Below are 23,525 nucleotides of genomic sequence, written 5' to 3'. Positions count from 1 at the left end.
CCCTTCAGGTACTGGAAGGCTGCTATAAGGTCTCCCCGGAGCCTTCTCTTCTCCAGGCTGAACAACCCCAACTCTCTCAGCCTGTCCTCATAGGAGAGGTGCTCCAGCCCTCTGATCATCTTTGTGGCCCTCCTCTGGACCTGCTCCAACAGGTCCATGTCCTTCTTGTGCTGAGGACTCCAGAGCTGGACACAGTACTCCAGGTGGGGTCTCACGAGAGCTGAGTAGAGGGGGAGAATCACCTCTCTCGATCTGCTGGCCACGGTTCTTTTGATGCAGCCCAGTATGCGATTGGCCTTCTGGGCTGCGAGTGCACATTGTTGGCTCATGTCCATCTTTTCATCCACCAGCACCCTCAAGTCCTTTTCTGCAGGGCTGCTCTCTATCACATCATCCCCCAGCCTGTATTGATAATGAGGATTGTCCCGACCCAAGTGTAGGACCTTGCACTTGGCCTTGTTGAACTTCATGAGGTTTGCTTGGGCCCACCTGTCTAGCTCCTCCAGGTCCCTCTGGATGACATCCCGTCCCTCTGGTCTGTCATCCGCACCACTCAGCTTGGTGTCATCGGCAAACTTGTTGAGGGTGCACTTGATCCCACTGTCTAAATCATTGATGAAGATGTTGAACAGCACCGGTCCCAGTACAGATCCCTGAGGGACACCACTTGTCACCCCTCTCTGTCTGGACATCGAGCCATTGACCACTACCCTCTGGATGCAACCATCCAGCCAGTTCCTTATCCACCGAACAGTCCACCCATCAAATCCGTATCTCTCCAACTTAGAGAGAAGGATGTTGTGGGGGACCGTGTCAAAGGCCTTGCAGAAGTCCTGATAGATGACATCCGTAGCTCTCCCCTTGTCCACTGATGGAGTCACACCATTGTAGAAAGCCACCAGGTTGGTCAGGCAGGAATCATAGAATCTTCATGGTTGGAAAGGACCTTTGAGATCATCGAGTCCAACCATACACACACCAAAAAAAAAAACCAAACCAAACCCCCCCCCCCCCCCAAACAAACAACCTACAGTCTCTGCCACTAGAGTAATTCTTCCTAATATCTAATCTAAACCTCCCCTGCTGCAACTTCAGACCATTTCCTCTGGTCCTGTCATTATTCACCTGGGAGAAGAGGCCAACACCCACCTCTCTCCAACCTCCTTTCAGGTAGTTGTAGAGGGCAATGAGGTCTCCCCTCAGCCTCCTCTTCTCCAGGCTAAACATGCCCAGCTCCCTCAGCCTCTCCTCGGGGGGGCCCAGAACTGAACACAGTACTCGAGGTGAGGCCTCACCAGTGCCAAGTACAGAGGCACCATCACTTCCCTGCTCCTGCTGGCCACGCTATTCCTGATACAAGCCAGAATGCTGTTAGCCCTCTTGGCCACCTGGGCACACTGCTGGCTCATGTTAAGCTGGCCGTCCACCAGCACCCCCAGGTCCTTTTCTCCCAGGCAGCTTTCCAGCCACTCTTCCCCAAGCCTGTAGCATTGCTTGGGGTTGTTGTGACCAAAATGCAGGACCCGGCACTTGGCCTTATTAAACCTCATACAGTTGGCCTTGGCCCATCGATCCAGCCTGTCCAGGTCCCTCTGTAGAGCCTTCCTACCCTCAAGCAGATCAACACTCCCACCTAGCTTGGTGTCATCTGCAAACTTACTGAGGGTGCACTCAATCCCCTCATCCAGATCATTGACAAAGATATTAAACAAAACTGGCCCCAAAACTGAGCCCTGAGGGACACCACTGGTGACCGGCTGCCAGGACTTGCCCTTGGTGAAGCCATGCTGGCTGTCTCGAATCACCTCCCTGTGCCTTAGCATAGCTTCTAGGAGGACCTGTTCCATGATCTTCCCAGGCACAGAGGAAATTCCAGTTTGACAGACTTGCATTAATATTTGTGTGAATTAAGAATAACTAACTCAGATTATCATTCCTTAGCTGCTTTTCATTATTATCTTAACACAAATAAGAACTTCCTGTCACATACATTCAAATAACTATTCTTGTCATTTTCTGCTTAGAAAAGAGCATAAATACCCATCTTGTATCAGTGAAAAAGTTGAAACGCTTACATTTTTCCTTACTGCTGTTACTGTTATGTAAAATATCCCCATCAGAATGCATTGTAGGGAAATCATCTTCATCATCTTCTACCACTAAATGTGAGAGAGAGAGAGTGCGTGTTATGGGAGTGAGAAAGCTTTCCCAATTGTTTAGTGTGCAAGAAAGAATTAAGAGTATCTTCATGGCTAAGCAGCATGTAAGTTTTTTTACTATAAAAAGTCATGAAACCCCTCCTTTTTTTCTTTTTGACCCGAGACCACTGTCAACATTACTGTCAGAAACTATCAGGAGACTAACATTTGCTCAGTGTTGAAATTTAGCACTTGATTCGATGGTAAGAAGAATATTATCTTGGTGTTACAACTGGATAAGCAGGGAGTCACAATTGAGCAACTACCTACATTAGAAAGTTCTCAAAGAAGCACAATGGTACTTACCTACTGTTTTCTCACTACCAAAAGTTTCAGGCTGCCAGAACAAACACGGGGATGAATATAAATGCCTCAGGAGAGTGCATGAATATGACAACAAGCTGTGCTCTGGGAAGAACAATTCAGAGATATGTAGACATCCACACCTGAGTCTACTAGGACCTCAAGTGTGCACTCAGTGCTCTAGCTGCAGCCAATACATCTCAGGAGCATTCATTATGGCAGAACCTTTGCCTTTTTTAAAGAATGTATTATTCCTATCAAAACTAATATCCTATTGTTTTTCAAAATAAAGATAAGAGACACAGCAGTAAACTAACTTGAATTCATCTTATGGGAGTAAACAATTATTGTTCTATAACATCAAATGCTTAAAAGAATTTCTTTTATACAGTTGATAGCTACAGGTTAATGTTTAAGCAGATTTTTATGGGACTTGAACTTCTGAAGTGAAAATAGTTAACAATTTATGCAGAAATATCTACAATTGATCCCATTACTAAAGAGTAAAATTAAGAGACATGTTTTATTTATGTGGTATCAAGTGCTATAGTAACTATTTCAAGGGCTATTACTCTGTAGAAAGTTAAATTCTATGGAGATAAGAGTTTTCAATTAAAATTTTACCTTTATCCCTCTGGAGTTCATCTTTGGAAACTGCATCTGCACAGGCATCAAAGTATTTCTGTAAAGTATCAACTTGTCTGCACAAGATGTCTCTAAAGGTTTCCATTTCTGCAAGCTTCTCACGTAAGCTATGGCCCTTCTGAAAATACAAGAGAAAAAAGGCTCAAATGCTTCTACATACTCAGCGATAGTTCAATGCCAAAAAAAAAAGGATTTCTGCAATTACGAAGAACAAATTCTTCAAGTACACTAAAGACATTTCAGATATCAGTGGCTATGAAATACTGTTAATATTAGAACAACATAAGAAACCGTATACAAGTGTTTCTTACTCCTTTTGTCCACTGGTCTCAATTTTTCCTCTTGACTGCATCTGCTACTTTAGAGCATTCAATAAAAGCTTATTAAAAACACAGTCTTGTATGCTATCAGGTTTATGCCTATTTGCCTGAAAATAGTCAGTTCTAGTTTAAGATCTTTGTTCTAATCTTTACTCCCCCCTTTCTTGTGCTGCTCCTCTTCTGCTCTTCCAGAAGTACAGCCCACCCAAGTTCAAACGTTAAATATTTATACACATGAAACAAGGAAAGCCATCATTTGTCAATCAGTATTAATCAAATTTGTTAAGTCACAGAATCAGCATTTCCTTTCATTTAGAAGCCCTGATAGTCTCAGAAGTATACATATATATATATATAAAGGTTAATAAATCCTCCCACAGATTTGATTTTCTTGACATTCGAAAATGACACCATAGTTTAAGAGGGACAACTGCACAGAGGCATGAAAAAGCTTCCTGTACGATCTGTTCATCATCACATGCAGAATTTATTAACACTTATAATAAACCAAAGATTTGGTTTTTTTTTCCCTATAATTGCGTGAATAAGTCTTCACATAGCTTATTTCCTTTCCAGTTGTGCGTGTTATTTACACAGCAATACTAAGAAAATGTTATTCACTAACCTTGAATGAAGAGGTAGATGTTGCAGAGTATCCACTTGCTCCGGAAACAAGAGACACCATGGAGCCATGGCGTCGTAAACTTGACTCTGATCCATAGCCAGATTCAGTCTAAAAACCAAACCACACACAGAACTAGAGTGCTGAGGCTTTTAATAAAAAAGAAATCACGAAAGCAAGTTTAATGTCATCTCCTCTAAAACCAGCCCATTTGTTTCTTGTCAGGAAGCAGCAGGGGCTTAATAATTCAGATTGTGTCTGCAAGTTTAAGATGTTGATGTAGCATCTGTAAAGTTACTATGAATATATTTTTTGTTATCATAATGATGTGGGAAAAAATATTTGCAACTTATTATGTGCCCCCAAAGGAGCAAGACAACATATATTTAAGGGTTCAAAAAAGGGGTAATGTTTCCATTATTTTGGTATATGTAATCCCTACTAAGCAATTTTCACATAGCATTCAAAAAACCTACAGTACTCTACAATTAATCAAGGGAATAACATGGTTCAGTTTGAAGACAATCAACAGCCTCAGTTAATCCTTCCAATCATTCAAATAGTGCCATCTTAGTTTTAAAAGCAACAAAATAAGTAGAGATCATAGAAAAATCAGATAATTACTGCTATAATTTTTTTGCTTGTTCCAGATTTCTTTAGCAATATTCTTTATACTAGACTGAAATTATTTTTGACAAAGAATAAAAGTCTACATAAAACAAAGAAAGATACTGAAAGCAAGAATGAGAAGACAATAATAGTAACTAATTAAATAATGCAAAAAATGAAAAACATCTCTTGATTAAAATAGCATGAAAAAGATCTAAAAATATTAAGTCTGACAAATGTCCTCACAAGTGAAACAGAAGCAGATACTGAGGAACTGGAAGAAAAATATTTCCCTAAAGGTTAATGTAAAATGGTCCATACATGGCAAAGAAGAATAACCCTGAAAGAGAACATAAGACAGTGTTGGAAAATCTCATTCCCTAACTATTGTACCAATTAGTCTTTATAGTATGAAACTGTATGAACTTTCTTAGGATATATAGTTTACATCGTATACTGTATAGTCATGGTTAAGTAAGCATGACTAAAGGACCCCAGCTCATTGCAAGGAGAAGGACAGCCCTCACCTTGAAGAATAAAGGATACCCCTGGACTAATGAGATAACACCAGCATCCTAGCCCCTCTAACACCTCTGTGAAACCCTCCCATTATCTGGCATCATAGACAAGTAACTGTAGCAAGACCAGGAACATCTAGATCAAGAAAAAAAAGCAGACGGATGATGATGCCATAGAATAATAGTTGCTTTGCAAAATAGTAGTACGTGTGTGTTAAGTAGTGATTGGTCAAATCACATTGTACCTGAACACTTGAAAGGTACAAGAACCATGTGTAAAATCACATTTGCTGTGTCCCAATTTGAATGGGACACCTCATGAGCATGAATAAAGAATTACTCTTGTAATTCTATACTTTGCGTCCTAGCCTCTCCTCTCTGTCGGCATGGGCCAGTTGCGAAATTTTTGTGACAAAAGAAACAGATGGTTCAGAGTAATATCTGAAATACCGTTAATAGATTAATTTGATTGAGTAGACAAAGAATATTGTGAAGGATGTTTGACAGGAATAAGAAATTATGTAGTGTCAGAGAAGTTCAGATGGGGCAGGGAGAAGGGGAGACAGAACAAATAATATGGAACAAGCAAGAAGCAACCATGAATTTTAGCTGTTGTACTTTTGTGGAAAATTGAAAATGACATAGGCTTTGGGAAGGCAGGAAAGTGCTGATAAATTAAGATGCAAATGAACTTAAAGAGTATTAAAAGCAAGGAGAAAGGACAAAAAGTTGAAGTTGGTTGAAACAGGAGAATTTGGACAAGACTCCAGGTATGCAGGACAAAGTATGTATGTTTGGGTTACAAAGGAGCAGTGGCAGAGAAACGAAGGTATGAATGAAAAGAAAAATGTGAGTTCCAGAGTTGTTAACGTAATTCCTGAATGAACATGACTGAATGAGATTACCCAGCAAAAACAAGTAAGAAGGAGCCGAGAGTCAGTTTCTATCTGGCCCATTTAAAGAACGAGGTAGAAAACAACAAAGCATTGAGGAAACAGAAGAAACGGGATGAGTATCAAAAGTAGAAGCAAAGTAGAAAAATGAATATGACCAAAAAATGCAAGTGAAGTTAGAAAAAGGTACTCTAAGTCTTGGTGGAAGATGGCTAAGTGATCATCAACTTAAATTTTTTTTTTTAAAAAAAGGGGGCACTTGTAAGTTCAAAAGATTTAATAAGGTACATCTTAAGTTCATTGCTTAATGTAGCAAGAAGATAGAAATATTGTAACTTATCTGAAATAGCAGAAATAGAAGGGTTTTTTAATGATAGCTTAGAGTGAAATGATAGAAGGCAAGACACATTTAGAAATTTCTGCTATAAATCATGCATTTAAAGCTATTTTATACAGAGCAAAAATCCTAGAAAAATAGCTACATAAGTGTAGCATCAGAAGTACTAAAAACTCAATTTTTTAAGAATTAGTCCTACTATTTGTTTTAAAGCATAGCTTTAAAATATTTATTGGAATAGGCTTTTTATTAAAAACATTCACATTGGATACAGGGGGTTTTCTAGAATATCAGTTCAAGTGTTAAGCAGTATACCCGGCTTTGGTAACATATTTGGTATACTGGACCACGTTTTGAACTGCAATGCACTTGTGTTACAGCACAAAGATTATACCTTAATTCACTGGATTTTAATTTTAAATATAACAAATCAAATAATGAAGCTTTAATTAGGTTTTTTGCAGACACTCAAGTAAGGGCTTTTGGCTCTTTATATGGACTAAGTCCTCCAAAGGCTTGACAAGTGAAAACAAAGCAGGGAAGGGAAATAAAAAGATTTTTAAAAGAACAATTAAGAGTTTTAGGCATACAATACTATAATTTAATTTCAGAAGTGTTTAATAAGCATAAACCTCAAGAGAGCATTTTATAAGAGTCATACAACACCTCAAAGCATCATAAAACATTTCTGTTTAGATTTCCTCTAAACGCAAATCTAAACCAAACTGCACTGTTTTCCTGGTAACTTCAATGTTTACTTAATCATACGCTACAAATATTAAGATGACTTTGAATGTGCTTTTACTATAGTCAGTTTGACAGTGGGAACTCATTCTATTTTAAGTTGTACACACTAGAAAGAAGGTAAAATTTCATTTCAATGGGATATGACTTAATGAACAGATCAATTTTAAAATGTAGCCAAAATATCCATTGCATTGAGGTCAGATCGTTTTAACTAAGAACAGCAAATGTTTTCCAATTTTCTCCTTTAAGTGAGCAAGACATATATATGCAAAAGGTACCTTTTCAGCAGTATGTTTATTTGACTGTCATTTATGTTTGCGATTAATAGTTCCACTAAACAGTTTATCCATGCTTATGAATTGTATACAAGGCAGCTATCAGCTTGCAAATCCTACCAATAAAAAGGTGCTACGTAAAAAGCACTTAAGCAGTTTTAGCTATTTGCAACCAAGGAGAAAATACAGCAGATTAAACAGCAGACCAAACAGCACACAACGTGAATCTGAAGCATGTGCATTTACAGATCATATTCACAAAACTGTCTCAGACAATTATGGTTTAGTAGCCAAAGGGAAAAAAAATGAAAAATACATCAAGAATACTTATTTGTCAGAAGAACCAGAAAACAAGTACTGCTTTATAACTGATGCAGAGACAAGTCATCCAGCTCTCAGCAGGCACATGCAAGCAGCTTAACACAAACAATGAAAGCGTGCATCGTGCAAAGCCCCACCATTCTACTACCACAGAGAGCAGGCCACTGCCACATTTGTCATGCAAAGCAAATTATCATTAATTATTCACTGCAGAAATACTCAATTACATTGAGAAGAGGAATGTTGACACAAGCTTCTTCTGTTTACGCAATTTTTCATTTCCCAAGATAAAAATTGGAAAAGCAGGTAGAGTCCACATAATAGAAGCTAAAAGTCTCTGCTTGAAAACAAAATAACTTGCAGAGGTTGTATCAATTCATTAATGCTAAATTACCATGCTCAGTATATAGATGCAGTTCTTTGAAATTTCATGCATACATCATAGCTTCAAAACTACACTCAAAACTGGCATTCATTAGTACATTGCAACACCTTCAGCTTTCTAAGGCAGTGCATGAAATCCATTAATCCTTTCAAAATGCTTTTTCATTGTGATAGACAAGAGTAGAGCGCCACATGATCCAAAGCTTCATGTGATTCTTTACTGGAGCAGGTGCTGGTATCAGCAACAAGGCAGCACATCAGAAAAACTGCTTTCAGTAAAACGGTTAAGTATTCGCAGAATCATATTGCAGACCTCCATTATGGCTCACACTGATCCACTGGTTAAGAATTTCCTAAAGTGGGTAAATAATACTCTGGAGTAGAGCAAAGATTCACAGAAAACCTCCCCCACGTAAAAAAAAAAATAATAAAAAAAATAATCAAATAAAGCAAATTATTCTTCCACACCTTAAAGGAATTTTTTGATTATATCTCAATTTAGTGCCTGTCAAGCACTTCCATGTATGTTTGTCCACCAAAGCAGATATTTTCAGTTAGCATTATAAATTATTTATTATTTTACATAACACAAGCAGCAGGCAGCTCCTCCAAGACATACAGCTCACCCTAGGAGGTGATGAAAGCGACATTAGGATACAGTGGCTCTAATCATGTTCTCTGCAGTATTTGTGAAAAATCCTAATAAAACATCTATGAGATCAAACCACAATATCTTATAAAAAACAATAATGTAGAAGAAAGTAGAAACAAAATGAAAGAGCTGGAAGGTACTATGAAAGACTTGGTGGAGATTAAGCAGAAAAGCTCTATTGAACACCTATGTTCCAAGGACAATTTTTAGACTTGCTGCAAAAGTTTCAACATATACTTGAAGAAAGAAGGGGTACTGCTAGGATGAGCCAAGGAAGGGTTCCAGTGTTTCACCACCCTCATTGTAAAGAACTTCTTCCTAATGTCTCATCTAAACCTACCCTGCTCTAGTTTAAAGCCATTGCCCCTCGTCCTATCGCTACATGCCCTTGCAAACAGCCCCTCCCCAGCTTTCCTGTAGGCCCCCTTCAGGTACTGGAAGGCTGCTATAAGGTCTCCCCAGAGCCTTCTCTTCTCCAGGCTGAATAACCCCAACTCTCTCAGCCTGTCCTCATAGGAGAGGTGCTCCAGCCCTCTGATCATCTTTGTGGCCCTCCTCTGGACCTGCTCCAACAGGTCCATGTCCTTCTTATGTTGGAGGCCCCAGAGCTGGACACAGTACTCCAGGTGGGGTCTCACGAGAGCAGAGTAGAGGGGGAGAATCACCTCTCTCGATCTGCTGGCCACGGTTCTTTTGATGCAGCCCAGTATGCGATTGGCCTTCTGGGCTGCGAGTGCACATTGTTGGCTCATGTCCATCTTTTCATCCACCAGTACCCCCAAGTCCTTTTCTGCAGGGCTGCTCTCTATCACATCACCCCCCAGCCTGTATTGATAACAAGGATTGTGAAGAAAGGGAAAGGGCCAAGAAGCAGGTACCAATAGGACAAAATATTGCAGAGAGAAGAGAACGCAGGTTGACAAAGAGGCAACCAAAGGCTTTTGATAATCTTTATCCACATAGTTCACATCCATGTTTTATTACACATGGATGCATACTGTTTTTTCCATGAATTCTCTTAACTGTTAATGTGCACAGGAAAACTATTCACCAAATATTATTCAGCATCTTTAAATGCTAAGATTCCACACAAGCTGAATAAAAAGGGTCAAACACTCCTGTCCTGATTTGAAGTAAAACAGAAAGAATTTTCCTTTCAGTAATTTTACTTCTTAGCTAGGCCTCTTCTAACTCTCTGAAATTAACAGCATATTGTGCAGAAACCGCTCGTTCTCAGAGTGATAAGACCTGATTATACCAAGGAATGGTATGCAGAGAGGCTCTTGCTTATACTTGTTGCTATAACAACCAAGGTCAGCTAACTTTGTTATTTGGCCCCGTTGGAGGGTCAGAAATGGAAAAGCGTAGAGGGGTCCCACCTGCGGGGAGGAGTGGACAGGACAGGTGACCCAAAACTGACCAACAGGGTATTCCATCCCATCTGCCCCATGCTCAGTATAAAAGCTGAGGGATCAAAGGGTCAAAAGGGTCATCCCTCTTTCTTCAGTGGTCAGCATCCAAGGAGGACCCTGTCTGTTCGTCTGCCTCTGATCCCGATCCATGCATCCCTGACTCCAGCTCTGGAATCCAGTTCCCACCCATCGCTGGGACTTCTCCAGTGCCTGCCGGTGATGTGATCATCATCCTGGGAGCTTAATACAGTTTTGTATATATTGTATATATTTCCTTATTTCCTTTTTATTATTTTATTAATATTTAATTAAAGTAGTTTAGTTCCTTCTAAACTCATAAATCTCTTTCGCTCTCTCTCTCTCCTCTCCTTGGAGGGAGAGGTGAAGGAAAGCATCCGTCGTTCTCATTGTCCAGTCCGGCCCAAACCATTCTCCATAAGGAGAATGAAGAACAGCCAGGACACTGAGCAGGAGGACACTCAAGAACCCACAGAGAAAGTCCTGCTTCTCAGGCTCGGGAACCACTGTGGAAAAGCATGATTTATAGAATAAAACTCTTTCCTGAGCAAAGGTGCCAAAATCCAATCTGACAACAGCTGCTTCCCTCTATATACTGACTTAATAATAAATCTAAAGCAGCTTGTACCACTGGGCCACTAGGCTATAGCAAGACTGGGAGAGGGCTACATTTGTCCCTCCTGTGAATCTGGACTGTCACAGGAGGGGGACAAGTAAGATCTGCAAGAGCTACACATGAACCAGAAATCTCCATTCTGCTGTTAGACACTATCAGAAAAAGCACTGATGTTCTGGCCTCAGTTACCAATGTGCTAAAGTTCACCTACTGCAGTTAACCATTATCTTGTCACTGCCACATACAGGAACAGATTTTTTTTCTCTCCACTCAATCCTCAGATGTTCACCTAGCCATCAGAATAGTATCTCTGAGTATGCAATAGATAGCAAGCACTGGAGCATAAAGTCAGAATTGTCAAAGATTGAAAAGTCCATATTATATCTGACAGGATTTAAGAAAAATTGATCTTATACCCAAAGTAAAATTACCAGAACACATCATTCAGTTTAAACTGCAATTTTACAACAGTAATTTGGGGAAAAACAAGGGCGGGGGGGAGAGAAAGAAGTTTTGCTTTCAACAGTGCTTGTTTTACATCTCGCACATCATCAAATCTAACACATTTTTCTTGGCTTTCAAAACTTATTCCCTATTCTTCCTACTTCCTTCTTGCTGTAGCCCTTGTTTTTATCAGGTCTCAACACCCACTTCCCTCAAAACTCCCCAAATATCAAGGAAGGCTCACTGCACCAATTACAGAGTTGAACAAAAAAGGTTATACGAAATAAGGGACTCACCAGGACATGCATCTTTTTGTCACGTTCCTGATATAACTCCAGATTCCTGAAGTTGGTCAGGGTTGAAGTTTCATAAAAGCAGTCCTATTTGTGTCAAAATTATGTTTGTTTAGAAACAAAGCCCAGTCTGGTCAAACACCTGATACACAATAGATGTACCAACATTTAAATAAAGTTAAATGAAAACATTAATTGGTTTACAAAGACTAGCCCTACCTGATTCTATAATTCTAATATTAGTCTGTGGGTCAAAAACAAGTCTAACATGATAAAAACAAAATGCTGAAGTGATAAATTATCTTAACACTTAGTTCCAGATACAGAAAGGAAAAAGATATGCATATAGTGCAGCTCTCACCTCAAAAGGCTCAAAGCACTTTAGAAGCAAATTAACATTATGCTAAGAGCTCTGTGCAATTGAGTTTCAAGAAAAGGGCACGTTTGGATATCCAAAAGGATAAAAATTCAGATCATCTCCAAAAACTTGTTGAACCACCAATCTGAAGCATGAGAGTATGCCCTCCCATCACGAGATATCATGACACACTGTGTTCTAACAGGTCAGGACTGGAAAAATTACGTTTCCATACACCCCATATTACTTCTGTGTTAGTTTATTTACGTACAAATATTTGAAAAGATACTAGTTCGTGTATTTAACCTCCCCAAGTCAATAACTTGTGTGACCACTAGAGGGAAATAGCAAAAAGGAAACAGACATGTCTAAAGGTTACTATTGGTCAAAGCCCAACAGTAACCCTTATCCTGTTTCTGCTTCAGTCCCTGGGCATATAAACCTCCTTTTCTTGGCAGACAATTAAAAATAGAACGGTTTTACCTTTAACCTTTATAATTACATAGCCTTTATAATTACATTTGAGACACATTGCTAAGTGAGGATAAAGTTTTCTGCACAGTATGCACAAAGTAACAATAACATCTATTGCTGAAAGAATGACAGCAAATTACAAGTTTTAATAGAGATTAATGAAATTATTCTGAAGTCACACCTCTCAGACAGTTCAAAACAGCGAACCAACTAACAACATGCTAATTTCCAGTTAAGATCATCCAAAGTCATTAGCACTTCAACAAATGTTTAGGCACAGATTTCTTAAAATTTCATCTAACATTAAGTAGTTAGGCTCAACATAATTTAGCTTTAAAAAAGAACGCTTAATATGCAACACAGAAGACTGGACACCTCTGTCGCAAGTACCATGTCCAAGTAGCAGACTTTTCTTCATATTCAACTGCTCTGCCATTAGTCTGCAGCTGTAAAACATAGAGCTCATTGTGAAAAGAAGTTTTATATACCAGCCAGATGAACAGGCACAGGATTTCTTCATGTACAGAGTATGCATTAAGTAGGTTCTCACCAAACTAGTTTTCCCTGTATGCATATGCACTTTGAGAAGCATCAGAAGAAACAAGACATTTAATTTGAAATAAGTTATTTACTCCATTCATAACACTCAAGTTTAGGCAGGCTTACTTAGGTGCTTGTAGGACTGTTTTATGCAATGCAACTTTCAGAAATCTAATCTTTGTTATCTGACATTATACACAGTATCAGTAAACTTATTAGTAAAAATGTTAAATTCGACTTAATCTGACAATACAAAAACACCCCCCACACTATCATTACTCATTCATGTGAAAAGAAAGACTGCTTTTATTTGGTGTAAGCCTGTGCAAGACAACAGCAAAAACAACTTCAAGCACAGCACAGGTCTCTACAATAATCTGACCTATCCTGCTCTTAAAGGAAAGCCTAGGAACTGGTAGAAAAAAAACAGCTCACAAGACTGCTTTTTTGCACACCAGAAGCAATCAAACCAAAGCATTTAGGTTCTAATATGTTCTAGACTTTGATGATAAGCATTTTCACCCATTTTATACAGGACTGTAAATACTGTTGGTCATCATTAGGTTGCACATTAAGCTGTGGATCACCTTTTTTGTTCTTATTGCTTTCCAGAGAGGTAAAAAGTTTGAAAAAGACAAAGGATGCCAGTGAAGCAATACCATGCAATAAGCATGAGCTAGAGAATAGTGAATAGCGTACTGCTGTAAGAGACGGGCCTGTAAATTCCCCGACGAGGGGGAGAAGGCCCTCCAAGTCTTCAACAGAATGCCTCAAACACTCGCAAGGAAATAAATAATGCAGGCCTGACGTTCAAAGAACTGATAAGGTTTACAGGTGCTGGAAAAGTGTGGAAGAACTGTTTTGTGAAGACAAGATACTTCTTGCAATAAGTATTATCAAGGGAGGTCCTGCTTAACCAACCTGATCTCTTTCTATGACCATGTGACCCGCCTTCTGGATGCAGGGAAGGCTGTGGACGTTGTCTGTCTGGACTTTGGTAAGGCCTTTGACACCATCCCCCACAACATTCTCCTGGAGAAGCTGGCGAATCATGGCATAGACAAGTGTCCTATTCGCTGGGTTAAAAACTGGCTGGATGGCCGTGCCCAGAGAGTTGGGATTAATGGGGTGAAATCCTCTTGGCGGCCGGTCACCAGTGGTGTCCCTCAGGGCTCAGTTTTGGGGCCGGTTTTGTTTAATATCTTTGTCAATGATCTGGATGAGGGGATTGAGTGCACCCTCAGTAAGTTTGCAGACGACACCAAACTAGGTGGGAGTGTTGATCTGCTTGAGGGTATGAAGGCTCTACAGAGGGACCTGGACAGGCTGGATCAATGGGCCAAGGCCAACTGTATGAGGTTTAATAAGGCCAAGTGCCGGGTCCTGCATTTTGGTCACAACAACCCCAAGCAATGCTACAGGCTTGGGGAAGAGTGTCTGGAAAGCTGCCTGGGAGAAAAGGACCTGGGGGTGCTGGTGGACGGCCAGCTTAACATGAGCCAGCAGCGTGCCCAGGGGGCCAAGAAGGCCAACAGCATTCTGGCTTGTATCAGGAATAGCGTGGCCAGCAGGAGCAGGGAAGTGATGGTGCCTCTGTACTTGGCACTGGTGAGGCCTCACCTCGAGTACTGTGTTCAGTTCTGGGCCCCTCTGTACAGGAGGGACATTGAAGTGCTGGAGCGGGTCCAGAGGAGAGCTGCCAGGCTGGTGAGGGGTCTGGAGACCAAGTCATATGAGGAGAGGCTGAGGGAGCTGGGCATGTTTAGCCTGGAGAAGAGGAGGCTGAGGGGAGACCTCGTTGCCCTCTACAACTACCTGAAAGGAGGTTGGAGAGAGGTGGGTGTTGGCCTCTTCTCCCAGGTGAATAATGACAGGACCAGAGGAAATGGTCTGAAGTTGCAGCAGGGGAGGTTTAGATTAGATATTAGGAAGAATTACTTTACTGAAAGAGTGGTCAGGCACTGGAACAGCCTGCCCAGGGAGGTGGTTGAGTCACCATCCCTAGAGGTATTTAAGAACTGTGTAGATGTGGCACTTCAGGGCATGCTCTGAAGGGCAGAGATTGTAGGTTGTTGTGATTTGGTTTGGTTTTTTTTTTTTTTGTGTGTGTGTATGGTTGGACTCAATGATCTCAAAGGTCCTTTCCAACCATGAAGATTCTATGATTCTGTGATTCCACTCGTGTGGTGAGCTTGTGTTGTGGTTTTGGCTGAATTGGCCAATGGCTGGCGACAGATGCTCTCCTCCCACGTCTTGCACAAGGAGAGGAGGAGGAGAGATAAAGAGATTTACGAGTTTAGAAGAAACTAAACTACTTCAATGAAATATTAATAATAAAATAAAAAGGAAATAATAAAAGAGAAATAGTATATACAAAACTATATCAAGCTGCCAGGATGACATCACCGGCAGGCACTGGGGAAGTCCCAGACTGGACTCAGCGACGAGTGGGAACTGGATTCCAGAGCTGGAGTCAGGAACACACGGATCAGGATCTAAGGCAGGTGAACAGATAGGGTCCTCCTCAGACACTGTCCACTGAAGAAAAGAAACTGACCCTTTGATCCCACAGCTTTTATACTGAGCATGGGGCAGATGGGATGGAATACCCCTGTTGGTCAATTGTGGGTCACCTGTCCTGTCCGCTCCTCCCTGCAGGTGGGACCCCTCTATGCTTTTCCATTTCTGACCCTCCAGCGGGGCAAATAACAAAATTAGCTGACCTTGGTTGTTATAGCAATAAGTATTATCAAGAGCCTCTCTGCGTACCATTCCTTGGCATGAACTATAAATATAGGTCTTATCACTCTGAGAATGAACTGTTTTCTGCACAATATGCTGTTAATTTCAGAGAGTTAGAAGAGGCCTAGCTAAGAAGTAAAATTACTGAACAGAAAGTTGGTTCTGTTTTACCTCAGACCAGGTCAGCTTGCGAGTCCTCTGTTCTCAAGGCCATTGTGTCCGATGAGTCACCTTTGCCTCATTATCCACGAAATGCATATGAAAGCGCACACCCCTGCATATGCTAATGAAGATTATAGAGATCATGCTAAACATGTATGACTATGGCACTCATCTCTCCACCCAAATCATGCTACACATCACCTGGGAGAAGGGAGAAACCTGAGACGAGGCTGTCCTTGACAAGGGGGGTGGACCATGCTAATTCAGCAAACATAAAAGGGGAAAATAAGCGCCCCTAGAGGGAGGGAACAAAGAAGATGGTGCCTGGGAAGATTTTTCCCAAGAAAGAAAATTATGCCTGGGAAGATTCCCTGAAAAAGATGCTGGAACCAAGACCAGTGATCTCTTTATCTCTCTCTTTTTCCTTTCTCTATCCCTCAGTTTCTCTTTTCTCTTAGAGTTGTTAAGTAACGATTAGAGTTGTTAAGCAGCAACCTTAAGTACCACCTGCCATAAGTCATATACCTGTTGTTAAGTAACACAATGCATACCTCACCACTTGCCATAATTTGTTATATGCCTAACCAATTATCGTGGACTTGTTAAGACCTATACTAACCATTTTGGGAAACTAATAAACGTTTCTATATGGACCTTGAGATTTATCTCACCTTAGTCCGCGCCACTGGGGATTACTGAATCTGAGTCACTTACCCCCCCCTCTTTCCTGAGAGTGGGACGTGACAACTACTGATAAAACAAACAGTTCAGTAGCTGTAATAAATAGAATCATGTTTGTTAATCAAATCAGGCTTTCTTAAAGGCTGGTGAAAAATTACACTGTTTCGACTCTTCACATACTTAAATCGCAGGCATCCAGCGTGTTATCTGGTGCACTTTGATACCTCAAGGCCTAAATCACAGGCATCTGGTGTGCTTTAACACTTCATTCAAAGGGAAGAGCTAAGTTGTGAGATAAGCTGAAAAGAGTCTCCCCAAGGACACTGATAAAGATGAGGAGCCTTCAGCCTCACGACCATCAGGAGGCGGGACAAGACCGACCCCCTAGCAACACGTCGCTCAGACACAGAATATACCAGGATTGACACATATACGGGAACCAGAAGAGTATATAATCAGCTACTTTCGGGAAGTGGGTGTGCGCCGTTGGCGGAGCAAAGACTCCCTGGCCGCCCAGCGCTGTTTTGCTTGCTGCCGCTTGCTTAATAAACTAATTTGATTAATTGGACTGGTTCCTGTCAATTATTGGGCCTCAATCTATAACAAATTTGGTGCCGTGACTCGGATAGAGGCAATTTGGCTGTAAACCTCACAGGGGGGGCGCCCTGCTGAGTAAGCGGCCCCTGTTGGGGGTTTTTACACCCAAAACCTCTACCGACGAACTCGAAATTCGGCAGCAAGCAAATAAAAGCCGGCAACCCCATAAACTTTGTGCACGAAGACCCGAACGAAGACTCAGGAGTGAGTAAGTATAGGCCGGTGATCCGTTCGGTTGGGGTTGGGTATCCTGGAGTGTGCCTGTGTGAGACGTCCACTTGAGGACGAAGCAAGTGCGGACCCCTTAGTAGTGCGGTTCCCATCTCCCGCGAGGGACTGGGCCACGAACAGGGGGAAAAGATTGTGTGTGTGTGTGAAGGCACTCCGGAAGATGGGACAGAAGAAAAGCAAGCCTTCTGATCCCATGGATGGGTCGGTGCCTAAGGTTAGGTTACCCCAGATACCGCCAGACAGTCCGTTAGGATTAATGATTAAATATTGGGATGATTACCCTTCTAGGCAGGGTAAGGATAAAGCAAAAATGATACATTATTGTATGGAAGTTTGGGGCAGGAAACAAATTAGAAGTGACCACCTGTATTGGCCCGTTTTTGGGTCCTTTGAAGATTGGATATGCCAGGCTTTACATATTTATGTTAATTCTAAGGAACCCTTTAGCCTGGAGGAGAGTGAATATGCACACTTGTGGATAAGGTCAGAGACGAGAGTAAATCTATATCACTTGAGAGAGAAGAAACAGGGGGGTAGGAAAAAACCCTGGGATGAGGATGAAATCCCTACCTCACCCCCCCCTTATATACCACCAGCACCACCGCCACAGCCTTCACCGCCCCCAACAGCGCCAGACTTTTTCAATACAGATTCTCCCTCTGGTTCTTCTGAAACTAGACGAGTAACTCGAAGTCAAACTAGGAAGGGGGAGGATAAAAGTAACTTATATCCGCTTAGGGAAGTTGCTATGGGGGGAGCGCAACCTGGCATGGGATATGTTTCTGTCCCTCTGAACTCCGGGGACGTTAGAGAATTTAAGAAAGAAATGGGAAACTTGTTAGAGGATCCCCTAGGAGTTTCAGAACGGGTAGACCAGTTCCTAGGACCCAACATTTATACCTGGGATGAACTGCAGGCCATATTGGGCATATTGTTCACTGCAGAAGAAAGGGAAATGATCAGGAGAGCTGGGATGAGGATTTGGGACCAACAACACCAGCAGGGTCCTGTGGCAGATATTAAATGGCCTCTTCAGAGACCTAGTTGGAATAACCAAAACGAAATAGACAGAGGTCATATGCAAGATCTGAGGACCATAATTGTCCAGGGGATAAGGGAATCTGTCCCTAGGGGACAGAATATAAACAAAGCCTTTAGTGAACATCAAAAGAAAGATGAAACCCCTACGGAATGGTTAGAGAGATTGAGAAAGAACCTCCAATTGTATTCAGGGCTGGACCCTAGTACACCGGTAGGGCAAGCCTTGTTAAAAACCCAATTTGTAGCTAAATCATGGACGGACATTAGAAAGAAGCTGGAGAAAGTGGAGGATTGGCAGGATAGGGGTTTGGATGAATTGTTAAGGGAAGCCCAGAAAGTGTATGTCCGCAGGGAGGAGGAAATACATAAGAAACAAGCCAGAATGTTGGTAGCTGCAGTCAGAGAAGGGCAAAGGACGTCAACCCCTGGAAAAGGGTTTGAAACTCGCCAGATAAGACAGGAGACCCGAAAACCTTTAAGAGGGAGAGAATGGGGAACTGTGGTTTGTTTTTATTGTGGAGGAAAAGGGCATGTTAAAAAGGACTGCAGAAAGAGAATGATGGATGAGAAAATGTTCAAAGAAGACTAGGGGTGTCAGGGGCTCTATTTGCTGGGAACCCGAGAAAAAAAACAGAGCCCTTGATAAAACTAAAAGTGGGTCCCCAGCAACAAGAAATTGAGTTCCTAGTGGACTCGGGAGCAGAAAGATCTACCGTTCAAAAATTGCCCCAAGGATGTAAAATATCCTCGGCGACTATACAGGTTATTGGAGCAAAAGGAGAACCTTTTGGAATACCCGTAATAAAGGATGTGTTTTTTGAAACCCATTCTAAGGTAGGGGTGGGGTCCCTGCTACTCATGCCTGAAGCAGACTATAATTTATTGGGCCGAGATTTGATGATTGAATTAGGAATTGGCTTAGAAGTAGAAAATGAAACACTAAAAAAATTAAACTGTGTCCCTTACGAGTAAGAGATGAAGAGAAAATAAATCCTGAAGTCTGGTACACCCCGGAAACAGTAGGTAAGTTAGATATTGAACCCTTTTCAGTAACAATAAGGAACCCAGAAATACCAGTCAGGATAAAACAATACCCCCTTCCTAGAGAAGGGAGGCTAGGTTTGAAACCTGAGATCCAAAGATTACTTGAAAAGGGGTTGCTAGAACCCTGTATGTCTCCTTTTAATACTCCCATCCTGCCTGTAAAAAAGCCGGATGGAAAATATAGGTTAGTATATGACTTACGAGAAATTAACCAGAGAACAATAGCTAGATTCCCGGTGGTGGCGAATCCACACGCCCTCCTGAGTCAAATAGGGCCCGATAATCAATGGTATAGTGTAATAGATCTGAAGGATGCATTCTGGGCATGCCCCCTCAAAGAAGATTGCCGAGATTACTTTGCTTTTGAATGGGAAGACCCAGATAACCATCGGAAACAACAATTACGGTGGACGGTATTGCCCCAAGGGTTTACCGAATCTCCGAACTTGTTCGGACAAGCCTTAGAACAAATCCTGAAGGGGTATGAGTTAAGTGAAGGAGTCACACTGGTCCAATATGTGGATGATTTGCTCCTAGCTAGTGATAGCGAAGAAAAAGTGAGGCAGGAAAGTATTAAGTTACTAAATTTTTTGAGTTTACAAGGATTGAAGGTATCAAAATCAAAACTACAATTTGTTGAGAAAGAAGTAAAATATCTGGGACACAGACTAAGCAAGGGAACTAAGAAATTAGACCCCGAAAGGGTGAATGGCATATTGTCATTACCGGCTCCTAGAACTAAAAGACAGGTTAGGCAATTATTAGGTCTCTTTGGCTATTGCAGGCAATGGATTGAGAACTATAGCAAAAAGGTGAAGTTCCTCTATACCAAATTAACTAAGGATGGATTATTGAAATGGTCGGAGGATGATGATAAACAATTAGAAACACTAAAACCTGATTTAGTAAATGCCCCAGTTTTGAGCCTGCCAGATGTAAAGAAACCATTTTATCTATTTATCAATGTTGATGAAGGGACCGCATTTGGGGTATTAGCACAAGAATGGGCAGGAAGAAAGAAACCTGTGGGATACTTATCTAAACTCCTGGACCCCGTAAGTAGGGGTTGGCCTACCTGCCTTCAAGCGGTAGTAGCCGCAGCCCTTTTGGTAGAGGAAGCCCATAAAATTACCTTTGGAGGAGAATTGAGGGTATTATCACCTCACAACATCAGGGGAATTTTGCAACAAAAAGCTGACAAATGGATAACAGACGCCCGACTCCTAAAATATGAAGGCATCCTAATCTCCTCTCCCAAACTGGAACTCGAGGTAACAAGCGTGCAGAATCCAGCACAGTTTTTGTATGGGGAGCCGAGTGACAAAATAAATCATGATTGTCTTTACAACATTGAGGAGCAAACAAAAATCAGACCAGATTTAGATGAGGAAGAACTTGGAGAAGGAGAAAAGCTATTTGTAGATGGATCATCCCGGGTAGTTGAAGGAAAGAGAAAATCAGGCTTTGCAATCGTTGATGGAAAAACATTTAGTGTAATAGAATCAGGACCTCTGAGTCCTAGTTGGTCTGCACAGGCTTGTGAACTATATGCTGTATTGAGAGCCTTGCAACTTTTAAAAGGTAAAATTGGAACCATATATACGGATTCAAAATATGCCTTTGGCGTAGTGCATACTTTTGGAAAAATTTGGGAAGAAAGAGGTTTAATAAATTCTCAAGGAAAAGGATTAATACACCAGGAATTAATAATCCAGGTCTTACAAGCATTACGAGGACCAGCGGGAATAGCCGTAGTACATTTAAAAGGACACCAAAAAGGATTAAGCCCATTAGTCAGAGGAAACAATCTTGCTGATCAAGAAGCAAAAAGAGCGGCATTAATGGTGATCCAGACTAAAAGAACTCGGGAGGACTGTATAACTTGTGGAAAGGAATCAGACGAATTCCCATGTTATGAGTGTTGGAAGGATTTTGGAATCGATGCAGTCCCTTGCAGATGTCTAATTTATGATGAATGTGACAACCCCAAGTATAGCCATTGCCATCTACACGGAAAAATTCACTCAATCCTGAGTTTTACAGTGCAGGAAAAAGATAAGCTGACTCAGATGGGAATCAGGGAGACAGAAAAAGGAAAGTGGACACTCCCGGATGGCTGGGAAGTTCTCCCAAAACCTCTGGCTTTGAAAATCGTGCAGAAATTCCATGAGAACACCCATTGGGGAACTCAGGCGTTAGTGGATCAGTTTGCCACAAAGTATATGTGCATTGGTGTATATAATATAGCAAAGAGAATAGTTAGCGAATGTATGACATGCAAAAGGGTCAATAAACATCAGTTACAGGAAAAAGCCCTGGGGGGAAGGGAACTGGCTCACAGACCATTTGCTAAAATCCAGCTAGACTTCACTGAACTTCCAAAGGTGGGACAATATAAATACTTATTAGTAATCATAGACCACCTAACCCATTTTGTGGAAGCATTCCCGACAGCTAGAGCCACCGCTCAAACCGTAGTGAAGACTTTGCTGGAAAATATAATCCCTAGGTATGGATCCATTGAGGTAATACACTCTGATAGGGGCTCCCATTTTGTTTCAAGAATAGCAAGGGAAGCTCTCTCCTCTTTGGGGACAAAATGGGAATATCATACTCCCTGGCATCCACAAAGCTCGGGAAAGGTAGAAAGAGTAAATGGGGAAATAAAGAAACAGCTCACAAAATTGATGTTAGAAACTAAGATGTCATGGGTAAAGTGCCTCCCCTTAGCACTATTGAATATAAGAACACAGCCCCGAACTGATGTAGGAATTTCCCCCTTTGAAATGTTATATGGGATGCCATACGATTTAGAAATTCCGCAGGACCACCCCCAACTTGAAAATTCACAAATTAGACCTTATATAATTCAACTCATGGCTAGGAGAGAAAAGCTGCGGAATAAGGGCTTAGTAGTACAGAGACCCCCCTTGGATGTAGCCATGCATAACATAAAGCCAGGAGACAAAGTGCTAATCAAATCATGGAAAGAGTCCCCATTAACCCCCCGTTGGGAAGGGCCCTATCTCGTTTTACTCACCACAGAAACAGCCATCCGGACAGCAGAGAGAGGCTGGACTCATGCGAGCCGCGTAAAAGGACCATTAAAAGACTATTCTTGGGAAGTGACAAGCCCGCCTGGAGATCTGAAGATTGCCTTCAGGAGGTTGTAAATGGACACACATATAACTGTGGTACGAGTGAGCGACTACAGCATATCGGTGGGGTACGGTTACGGTGATACAGGGGGCATAAGAATCAAGTGTGACATTCTGAGCTGTAATTGTTATCCTTTTTATTTGTTTTATTTGTAAAGGGTGTCGAGAACGGAGGGGGACCCATTGCCGTTACGGGATACCCCCTCGAGGGGTTTGCCAACCTTGTGGGGACAAAGAGCGTGAGCTCACCAAATTGGCTCTAGACATAAAAATATTTAATGGTGAAATCCAGGAGCAATCGAGTGAATGGCGGGAGATATTTGCACGGGGTATTAAACCTGAGTACTATTGCTATCACCCTAGCGAACCTGCTCCATTTCTAATTGACATTATTAAAGTGTGTTGTCACAAGACACTTAAAGGGGTTCAGTGCGATTCACCTGAAATGCACAGAAGCAAGAGACTAAAAATTGCATTTATTCTCCTGAAGACTACCCCTGCTGCCGAGAAGATGATACCCCTCGTGACTCGAAGCAACCGAGTTGACGAGCGAGGCAGAGGAGTACAAAGCCGTGGAGAACAGAACCCAAAGAGTGGGACTGTACAAAGACACTGGGAGGACTGCCTCAGTGTTAACCAAGGGAATCGCACGAAATGCCCCGGGAGGAGTGATAGCACTGAAAAGGACTGGGTAATTGGAGTGAGTGTTCAAACTAAACTTATTACCCGGCCGGGTTTCCACCCTTCTCGCCACACTCTAATTCTGATTTTACTAAATCTTGTAGGTGTACACGGATACTCTCACCAACCATTTAAATGGACATTAAGTAGGTGGGAAGATCATCACGTGATTCAAACTGTCACGAGTCCTGGGGCACCGACATTTAAAA

At 41.6% G+C, this 23,525-nt stretch overlaps 1 protein-coding gene and 1 long non-coding RNA gene across 11 annotated transcripts in view; one reads left to right on the top strand and one right to left on the bottom strand.

Annotated features, from left to right (window-relative positions):
• The window catches only part of LOC141735420 (ceramide transfer protein-like), a 123,239-nt gene that overhangs the window by 47,270 nt on the left and 52,444 nt on the right, over window positions 1-23,525 (bottom strand). For 3 of the 10 annotated variants that reach the window (XM_074568125.1, XM_074568126.1, XM_074568134.1), the window contains 5 exons: window positions 11,611-11,694; window positions 4,092-4,199; window positions 3,126-3,264; window positions 2,505-2,606; window positions 2,076-2,159 (listed from right to left, as the gene is read on the bottom strand). In XM_074568125.1, the coding sequence (XP_074424226.1) occupies window positions 2,076-2,159; window positions 2,505-2,606; window positions 3,126-3,264; window positions 4,092-4,199; window positions 11,611-11,694 (517 nt within the window). The remainder of the gene's footprint in view (window positions 1-2,075; window positions 2,160-2,504; window positions 2,607-3,125; window positions 3,265-4,091; window positions 4,200-11,610; window positions 11,695-23,525) is intronic. The other 7 variants (XM_074568130.1, XM_074568132.1, XM_074568128.1 and 4 more) reach the window with 6 other exon arrangements.
• Window positions 17,248-22,581, top strand: LOC141735422 (uncharacterized). The gene is made up of 2 exons (XR_012584714.1): window positions 17,248-17,369; window positions 22,496-22,581. It is a non-coding gene; the product is annotated as an uncharacterized LOC141735422 (long non-coding RNA).

This window comes from Larus michahellis, chromosome W (assembly GCF_964199755.1).
Source record: "Larus michahellis chromosome W, bLarMic1.1, whole genome shotgun sequence".
In the NCBI taxonomy this organism is placed as follows: Eukaryota; Metazoa; Chordata; class Aves; order Charadriiformes; family Laridae; genus Larus; species Larus michahellis.
The sequence above is the reverse complement of the archived record's forward strand: the minus strand, read 5'-3'. Positions and strand labels throughout refer to the sequence as shown.